The sequence below is a fragment of the Herpailurus yagouaroundi genome, unplaced genomic scaffold (assembly GCF_014898765.1).
Source record: "Herpailurus yagouaroundi ecotype Mexico unplaced genomic scaffold, PumYag 190, whole genome shotgun sequence".
Taxonomy (NCBI): Eukaryota; Metazoa; Chordata; class Mammalia; order Carnivora; family Felidae; genus Herpailurus; species Herpailurus yagouaroundi.
The window spans coordinates 21387459-21397761 of NW_024412421.1; the positions used below are offsets into that span (position 1 = coordinate 21387459).

A 10303-nucleotide genomic window follows, 5' to 3' on the forward strand; every position below is an offset into this window, starting at 1 on the left:
GAAGAACTGCTCTAGGGACTTGACAGATGACAAACCTGAGGCACAAACTAGGACACAGGTCTTCTGGGCTGTTGAGAGCTCTTCACACCATCAGGATGTTTTTAAACAAATGAGACTCTCTTTCATGAAAGATTCCAAGTCTTAAATAACTTAATAAAAAAATTTTTTTTGAGGTTTATTCATTTTTGAGACAGAAAACAAGCAGGGGAGGGGCAGAGAGAGAGGAAGACACAGAATTGAAGCAGGCTCCAGACTCGGAGCTGTCAGCACAGAGTCCGACACAGGGCTTGAACCCAGGAACCACGAGATCATGACCTAAGCTGAGGTCGGATGCTCAAATGTTTGAGCCACCCAGGCGTCCCTAAAATAACTCTTTAAGGCAACTTCAATGAAAAAGGAAGTCTTGGCTGCTTGTGAGAACAACTGCCACTCCCAGAATCAAAAACGACTAGAACACAGACTTAAAAACCAAGTCATTTAATTGTGTCTTCAAAGGTAAACAATATTCGGGGCTGGATCCCAAGCCCTGAGAATGCCAGAGCTGAGGGTACAGAGTTCAGAGGGTCAGGACTCAGGGTGTTCTAAGGCAGAGCACTTCTGGAATTCATGCATTCCGTTTTGCAATTTTGCAAACTGCCAGAAACAGACCCCAAGAGTCTTTTAAGATGGGGAAAATTCAACTTCCACTTTTATAGGTAAGAGTGAAGAGTACCAATAATGTTCCGTTTACCTCTCCTCACTTTTCTCACATGACCGGAAGCCTGAGCTAGCGTGTCCCACACACACGGCAGCCTAAGCTGCGGTTCAGGTGCGAGCTCAGTGCCTCTGTGCACTCCCTTCCACGCTGCAGCAAGAGTGACCCGGGGCAGAGAGCTCTCAGCAGTACAGCTTTTAACAAGCACGTAAAGTAAAAAGAACCCTCTAGTGGCACACTGAGTTAGTTTATAAGATTTTAATTTACAAATTAAAAAGCTACATGTTTTATTTTTTCTCCTTTTTCTCTTCTTTCTTTCCGTCACTCTTTTCCTTCTCTTTTTCTTTCTCTTTGTCATCTTTCCTATCCTTTTTGCTTTCTTCTTTTTCCTGCCCTTCTTTCTTCTCTGCATCCCGGTTGGCAATTTTGTTGTTGATGAGGTTGTGCAGGGCAACCACAGAACGGATCAACGAGGCCAAATACACCACTACCATCTGGTCGTTGGTCTTCAGGTAAAAGGCCTTGACAAACTCCTGGAGGCTGACATCCGGCAGCAGGTTGAAGACGTCCTGTAGCTGGTAGATGATCTGGTGGTTGATGGGCAGCTTGCCCGTGGCCACTTTCTCCAGGTAGCTCCTGATATCCAGAAGCTTGGAGTTCAGTCCCTTCAAACCATGGACCTGGTTTGTGATCCGCTGGGAAAGAGTGCCCACTGTAGTGTCTTTGATGTCTCTGTAACAAGAAGGCAGGCAAAAGCATCAGTGCATTGTATTATCAAACAGGGTCTCAGAATCCAGGCAAACACCCAGCTTTGTGGGGAGGGGCAGGTTTTCAAAAGAAAAATGTTACTTCATCATTCTATCAAGATGAAGTGCCTTAATTTTGTTTTTATTTGGAGGCATACATTTTATCTTTCTCATCACAAGGCATTTCTCAAAAAACAGGAGAGAACTAAAAATGAAACCATTTCACTTAAAAAAACAAAACAAAACTATCTATTTCAACTTCCATGAAAAGGGTGCCATTTTCTCCATCCTCATCTGTATGATGTTGTGAGGGGCCTAAATCAGTCAGGACTAAATTTTGAACTGGAAGGAATCTTATTTGAGAAAAACTATGACCCTTTTGAATTAAGTGAGGGTTACAGTATCTTAAAATAAAAATCCATCCTCACACATAGATTGTCGGCAGGCTACCTTCCCCGAGAACCACACGCACAGCAAGAGCACACATCTGCACACCTTCACACATCTGTTCCTGTCACGTCAATACTGCAGTTGCCCAACAAGATGTATTACCCACAATCATAAATCGTGACTCAAGACACCCTAGAAATGTTCCGGGCCTAGAGCCCAGATCTCTCTACTCCTGACAGAGCCTCTCGGGCCGCTTATGACTCTGACGCCATCCTGAGGCTCACCGTAACAAGTGCTCCACTCCGACTTCCTCAGCTTCCTCTGCTCCAATTTCACTGGTCACGTGCTCAAATGTTTTTGAGGTTGGAGTTCCATCCTAGGAGAGGAGGCTTAACCTTGGTTATTTGCTTACAAGCACAACGACACCCATTCCTTCTCACACCTTGGTTCCTCTGCTTTCAGTCAAATCACCTCACGCGTACAGTACTAACTAGGTTTCCATGTGCCAGCAGAAATGGGGGAGTTTGCTTTGAAAGCTTCATCTTCTAAGCTGACATTACAAATGGCCCTGCCCAGTGTTTCCGCAGAAAATCTTGACAATCCCTTAAGACTACTGTGGGGATGGACACTCGAGGAAGTCTTAACTTGATTCTTAAAGCATATAATCCTTTCTAGAATAGGCAATATTCTATTCCAGTACAATACCTGTACTGGAAACAAGCTCATGTCAGATAATCTTTTAACGTTCTAGTGTCCCTCAGATCCAGTGATGCCAGAGCACCAAAACAATGCAGTCAGAACCAGCTTTCCGGTGGCCTGAATTAATCAAAGATCTGTCCAGGGATGTGGCTCACTGTATCACCTGGGGACCTCCTGATGGGGCTGCGGAGCAACTTTCCACAGACCCTGTGCCAGAGAAGAGGCTGTACATCTTCTGTAAAGGCTATGAAGTGTCTGCCAAGGCAGGAGGGCATAGCAGTGAGGGCACATTCTGCAGCCAGACAGCCTGGGTTCTATGGGAGCTGTGGGACCTTGGGAAAGTCACTTAACTTATATTAAGTGGTGTAAATGTTAGCGGTAATTATTTTATCCAGGACAGTGTGAATCCTGCAAATGCCATTTATGTCTTTACTTTGGAAGCTAGAATGGCCAGGACTTCATGGCACGGCTTTCCAGGTGCTCATTTTCCCTTGGCTTCATCTTCTGTTATGGCCTTCATGTCCCTTCCATCCCTTATTGAAAAATCTTGCTTTTGTGTGTGTGTATGGGTGTAAGAACTTCTAACTCTTTTTGGAAAGGGCAGGGTAAAATTAATTTAAAAATCGTATCAGACCAAGGATGAAAGCCTTATTTCAACAAGGCAATAAATCTTCACCTAAGCTCCCTAGTGGCAAGGCAAAAAGAGAAACAGGCGGATAGAGCTCAGTGCAAGGAACATCTGCAGGGAGTTAACCTAAAATCTTTTTCCTGATTTAATAGCTGGACATAAGGATAAAGACTACCTATCTAAACCCAGACTTTATCCTTTAGATTTTTGACTTTGGAAATTCAAGATTGAGTTCAAGTGCAAAACTTTATGCTCACAACAAAACACATATATTTTCACACCATGTGCTACCCTAGAATCAGAGTTTAGTTTTCTTGGAAATAGGGAAAAGCTATCTTCTGGTACCTCTTCGTGTCTACACCTGAAGCGCAAGCTAATGGACCATACAGCAGGTATTGGATGCTGTGGAGTGGAACATTCAGGTGTCCAATCACACAGATGGGTCCTGCCATCTAGCTCCAGGCAGCTCTGACTCACTCTATTAGAAAACTTCTATCTTGTCCACAGGGAAGGAAAATCCTCAAGGAGAAAGCAATGCTGGCCCAGGGGGAGCAGAACAGTGGAAACTACATTAGATTAAGACGAAACTCACCAGGCTTTGCACTTAACCGTGCTGTCAACATCTCTGGACAAATGTATGAGGAGGACTCTGGGCCTCAATTTCATTTGTAAAAGGGGATTTTAGATTTGTATGGTCCTGTCAATTTCTAAAAATCTGCCGATTCAAAAACTCAAGGGGGAAAGAAACATAGTATCAAACTGTTGACAGATATCAACAAACTACTCCTTGTTAGAGAGAAAGGATTAAAACAACAAAAAATCTGAATAGTCCAATAAGCAAAAAATCTATCTCCGAGGCTCATAGCCAGATGACTTACATCGTGAACTTCTTCCACTGAAATATATGCTTCTGTGGGCAGTCCCAGGTCCTTTGGCTTCACGTCAATAATGACCAGTACCTGGCAGAAAAACACACTTTAGCAAACCAGCTCACACCAAGCATAAGGAATAATCACAGCCATCCTTCTGATGAGGATTACTAAAGCTATTCATTCATTCAACCAGACATGAGCTGGAGTTTTCAGCAGAAATGAGTCTACATTTCACATGATCCCACCATTTTCTCTGCTCTTCGCCCCCACCCATTAACAAGCTGAGACGTAGTACAGTGCGGTTATCAAGTCTAAGAAAGTCCGAATCAAGACAGGCAACATTTTGGTCCCATCCCCAACATGTATGAGACCTTACTAACCACTATGAACCTCACTTTTCTTGTTGTAAAGAGGGTAACAACCCCATATAGCTATTGGGAGGATTAAGCACTTAGCACACGTTTACTGTTACTTATAAGTATCTTGGGTTAGTGTAAACTGTAGAAAACAGTACCAATTCGGGATGCCTGGGTGGCTTAGTTCATTTAAGTGTCCAACGCTTGATTTTGGCTCAGGTCATGATCTCACCCTCCCACCCCATCCATCCCCAGCTGAGTCAGGCTCTGCACTGACAGTGTTTATCAAAATAAATTAATTAACAAACTAAAAAAAAAGAAAGAAAAGAAAATGCTACCAATCAACACAAGCAGTTTATAGAGAAAAAAGCAGTGAAATGATTTGCTATCCAAATCCAAATGCTTACATAAGTTAGCAGGCAAGGAATATCACTCAAGAGTTTTTTTTTTTATTTTTATTTTTTATTTTTTTTTTATTTTTGGGACAGAGAGAGACAGAGCATGAACGGGGGAGGGGCAGAGAGAGAGGGAGACACAGAATCGGAAACAGGCTCCAGGCTCCGAGCCATCAGCCCAGAGCCTGACGCGGGGCTCGAACTCACGGAGCGCGAGATCGTGACCTGGCTGAAGTCGGACACTTAACCGACTGCGCCACCCAGGGGCCCCTCACTCAAGAGTTTTAAAGACAGAGCGAACTTACTGAGTTAGGGCAGTATCTCTTCATAAGTTCATTAATGGCGATGTCATTCTTGTGTAGTTTAGGACCTGTGTGGTACCACCCAACGATTCTTTCTCTGGCTGGGAAGGAAAACATTAATGGTTTTGAACTGTTACATGAAGATCTATATAGAGTTCCCTCCAAAAGGATGGTAAGATCTCTAGTTCTTATGTTCTCTATCTTTTTCAAAATTCCAGACACCTATTTTAAGCCTTGACATACTTGTGAAATCTAAAAGGAATAGAATTCTCAGAAAATAAGCAGTGAGGGAAATCCAGACACCCCCACATCTCAGACTAGTTGAGGCCAGTCACACATGAAACTAGAAAACAATTCCAAGGCAATATGTAAACAAACGCAAGTCTCTGTCACACAGAACCGTGAGCTGTGGGGGGAGCTCTAAGAGCTATGTGGTTGCTCTAAGGAAATAAAACAAAGATGACACGTGACAGAGAGAGATTTACCGTGGTGGTACTTAAGCTCTAGGGGCAGGTGGATTTCATTTGATAGTGCTTCACTTTTCTGCTGCAGAGGGCTAGATCTCTTACCCAAAACCTAGGCCTGTCTATCTGGTCTTAAATTGCTACTCTAATTTCTCATTTATTCCACCTCATTCCTTTACTACCACTAGTCTTACTTAAGACTAGCCAAGTGAAAGAGCCCTTGACATTAAACAAAGAGAAGGGAATACGTAGAAAAGGAAAAAAAACCACAGCACACCAGGGGCATGTAGCTGGGCATGCATACACAAATACACACAGATATAAATCAATACCTTCTTTAAAAAATCAATCAATCAAGACATACCATTGACCTTCTTAAACATTCCATACATGTTTTCCAAATAATCATGGTCTAAAAACCAGACAGAATCATCTTTGTCATCTTCATCAAAAGGTACTACGGAGAAAAAATAAGTAAGACGTAGTTTAGGGTGCTAGACAGAACTCTAGGGCATATGTTACAGCTGGAGACCCAAGGCCACATCTGATCGATATGTTTGGCTTGTTCAACACAGCATTAAAATTACTTTTTAAGGTGCTGTCATTAAAAACTGGGAGATTTCATATATAAACCCAGACTTCCACTTCTCTTGAAACTGAAAGACCTGGCAATAACTGGCTAGAGCCAGACAGAGGACCCTCCTGTCCCCACCTTAACAGGGACACAAGCTCATCAGTCTGCTAAAAGCCCTATCACTTCCCAATATTTCCCTTTAACAAATAACATTACTGCTCAGTCCTTTCAGATACCGGAGATTGGGACCTCAGGTCTACAGTTTATTCCAGACCAATTATTTTGTTCTTTGTTGTTAACCATAAAATACATGGATACATTCTTTTTTTTTAATTTTAGAGAGAGTGCACACATGGATGCCAGCAGGGGAGAGGGGCCCAGGGAGAGAGAGAGAGAGAGAGAGAGAGAGAGAGAGAGAGAGAGAGAGAATCTTCAGCAGGCTCCAGGCTCAGCCCAGAGCCAGATGTGGGGATAGATCCCATGACCTTGGGATTATGACCTGACTTGAAATCAGAGTCAGACGCTCAACTAACTGGGCCAGCCAGAAGCCCCTGGATACATTCTTGTAAAGATTCATGATGCTGAGTAAAAGGTAATATTCTCCATCTTCCCCTTGCCAACCCATGACCATGGTTAACAGTTTACAGGGATTGCAAGGTTACGACATCAGAGCTGCCTACTTTTATGAAGTTTTGCTAGAATATAGCTACCCCTTTGTCAACATACTGTCTACAGTTGCTTTTCTGCTACAGTAGCAGCGCTGAGCAGTTGCAATGGAGACTCTCTGGTCAGGAAATTTAAAATATTTACTATTCAGTTTAGTGAGTACTCTTTAGCCTCCCTTTTCTATACTTTAGCAATTCTGCCATTGAATTTCTGGGTTGTAGTAAAAATGGAAACCATGAGGGTTTCTTTTTTTATTTTAAAGCTGTTTGACATTTTAACCACGCTCAGAAAAATGTAAAAGTTGTCTTGTACCTGCAAAACTGTTGGATACATCAAGTACTTTCTTTTGCCATGACCCCAAAAGCACACCAACGACACGCTTCTGGTTTCCAACCTTGCCTATTCTGAGGGAGAAAGGAGAAGGTCAGTCTGACAGACACACAGAGAGGTAAAGCCAACAATCGGATACTCAACAGGAAATATCAATGGTATAGATACAAGTTAGTTTACCTGCGATCTAATCCCAGTAAACAAATGTGTCAGGTTAGTCCCTAATATTAAAACTTAATAAATATAATAGGTAATTCACGAACTTTGTACACTGGCATTTTTTACCCACTTGTTATTTCTAAGAAATAACATACTTGTTAACATTTCAAACTTTATAAAGTTTGCAGTTATTCATCTTAAATGGAGAAATGAAAATGGAGAAAATAAAAACTCCCCAGATCGTTGAGTTTTAAAATGTTATTTGGTTGGTGTTTGAAAAATACATTTCAGTTATGCTACCACCTTTCACTTTTTCTTTTGCAGCTTTCTCCTTTAAACTTTTCCCATCTTCTCGATCCTCAAATATTTTCGGAGATAAAGATGCTAATGTAGAACCACTTTTATGGTCTGGTGCGCCAACTGTTCTCTGGATTATCTAGCCCACGAGGACAAGCCCCACTAGAAGTTACAATTCTTTGTACCATCTAGGGGCTCAGACACTGGGTTCTGACCCTGAGTTAATGTGTGTGCCATCTGGTCTCTGTGAATGGCTTAATCAGGCAGAGGTCAGATGTGAGCTGGTGACGTAATTACACTGAGAGGAGGGCTGAACAAGTGAGAAAGATTTTACTTCAGCATTTCTATCTACCTGTCAAACCTCCTCAGTGATTTTTGTCTTCAGGAGCTACAAGTGTTTCAGTTATACAATCTCATTTCAATGAGATCTTCACATAGGATTCTCCTTTAACCGCTAGCAAATGTGAGGCACAGACACAAAACAACTTCATGTTCAAAGGAAAGACAAAGGTCACGCCAATGTGAAACGAACCACAATTCCTTAACAGTCACTGTATTTAATGTATTAATTTTTCTAAACATACAACTTGGAAAAAAATCTTTTATTTTTTATTATTTTTGAGAGAGACAGAGAGAGACAGAGTGTGAGCGGTGGAGGGGTAGAGAGGGAGACACAGAATCCGAAGCAGGCTCCAGGCTCTGAGCTCTCAGGACAGAGCCCGACACGGGGTTCAAACTCACAGACTGTGAGATCATGACCTGAGGTGTAGTCGGTGCCGCCCAACTGACTGGGCCACCCAGGTGCCCCACGGCTCCGCAACTTTATAAATGCTTACCAAATTTGGGATTTGGGTCAAACCAAGTTAAGGATTCTATATCCCTGGTGATTCTGAATTTTTGGGAAATCTCAGGCACTGAATTTCCACACTTGCAAGGAAACTTCCACACCATGTGCTTTTCTTTTGGTCTACAAAAACCCATGGTTTTTAAAACCCTACATCTGTTATGACAGCAGCCAGTAGTGTCTGCACCATGTCATCTGAACAGAACTGAAATTAGCACCCCCTTAGCACCTCTAGTTCCTATGGGAGAAAAATAGTAACTACTGTACAGTGGGAATGCCCTCATATCCTGTTAGACTGAGGGCTCTACAAAGCAGTGGAACTGGGGACCCCAAGCCTTAAGGAGTCTTGAGGGTTTTGTTTGTTTTGTTTTGTTTTAGCTCTGGCTGAATGAGGAGTTGTGCAAGGCAAGTTGCAGGAGAATAGGTGCTTCAACAACTGACTTTGTCTTTACACTTGCCAATTCAAGTAATTATCTTGTAAAAGTTATGAACACGTGTAACAGGTCCAGCGGGACGAACAGCTCCAAAACAAGCAAAGCGAAGGCGGAAGAAACATTTGTGGAATGTTTTATCTTTATTCATTAATGCCCAAATCTCCTAATGCTCTTATTTTTAAAAGAAACACTTGACAACTAATCTACATTTTAAGTTCCCATCAAAACAGATTCCTGGTTAGAAACCACAGCTCTCCCCGGGAGCCCTTCAGGGTACTGAGACCAGAATTTTGGTGACAGCCTTCAGAGGCATAGAAGCACAAATCTGCAGCGTTTTCCTACGAGGCACCGAGTCTTTCTGGTGAAAAGGGGCGGACGAAGTGACAGATGGGCACGAGGCCTGGGGGATCAGGGCCAACTGAAGCTTGCCCCCATATTCTGGCAGCGTACGGAGTTGGGTAAAAGGAAGGGGCAGTCCGGACCGCGGAGTGCCGGATGGGGACGGGGGGACGTGGGGAAGATGCTGGGTGATTTAGGCTTCGTGATCCGAGGGTGGTCCGGGCCCCTGGGCGAGTCAGTGCCACCCCCGGCCCATCAGCACCCCCGCGGCCGCCGCGCCGTCCCAGCGTGCCAGTGACTCAGCAGCGGCGATCCCGATAGGCCGCCCCGCGCACCCGCTCACCGGTTGAAATGATCCACCACACTGAGCAGCACCAAGGGGTGAACTACCACCTTCTGCACAGCCAGCTCCGGCATCGCGACACACGCCGCCCGGCAGGCCCCGCTCCTCGCGACCCGCAAACACCGGCAGCCTCAGGGACTCTCGCGGATCCTCCAGGCCCGGCTCCTCCTCTTCCGGCTCGGCCGCCGCCACGGTTCTTTTTTTCCGCTCCCAGAGTGCCCCGCGCGCAGCCTCGGGTTTTCGCGCCAGCTGCCATCTTGAGGACGGGAAAGACCGGGGGCAGGTGGGGCCCGCCTTGGGTGACTCGCTGGGAGATTTCCTGGTCTTCGAAGCTAAAGGCACACTGGAGACTGAGAAAAAGGTTGACCTCCTGGTATTGGGCCTGCGCTGTCACTTGCAGCGGCCTTTCGCTTTAGTTCCTTCGCAGTTCACACCCTCCCCCAACCCTTACGCTGTCTGAAGACTGCAGAAAAAAATACTAGAAAAAAATAGTAATTCATATCTCCACCACCCAGAAAATGTTCACCTTTGTTTCATGTCAGAATTCTCCAGAATTTAACTCTAAATCTCTAGGGATGCCTGGCAGGCTCAGTTGGTAGAGCCTGCAACTCTTGATCTAAGGGTGGGAATTCAAGTCCTACATTGGGTGTAGAGCTTACTTCAAAACAAAACAAAACCTCAGAAGGGATGAATCTCTAACATGAGGGCACATTCTTAAAGTGGGTTTGGTAAATTTATCTCATTTTTATTGTTGGGGAATTTCCCCTTAAT

General features: G+C 44.1%; 1 protein-coding gene across 1 annotated transcript; it reads right to left on the reverse strand.

Annotated features, from left to right (window-relative positions):
* Positions 1-461: 461 nt before the first annotated feature.
* On the reverse strand, positions 462-9707 carry PSMD7 (proteasome 26S subunit, non-ATPase 7). The gene is made up of 7 exons (XM_040442965.1): positions 9533-9707; positions 7099-7190; positions 5911-6003; positions 5086-5183; positions 4036-4116; positions 2115-2206; positions 462-1426 (listed from the first exon to the last, which is right to left on the reverse strand). Exons 1-7 carry the CDS (start codon positions 9604-9606, stop codon positions 982-984), a joined length of 975 nt encoding a protein of 324 aa, XP_040298899.1. The 5' UTR covers positions 9607-9707; the 3' UTR covers positions 462-981.
* Positions 9708-10303: the final 596 nt, after the last annotated feature.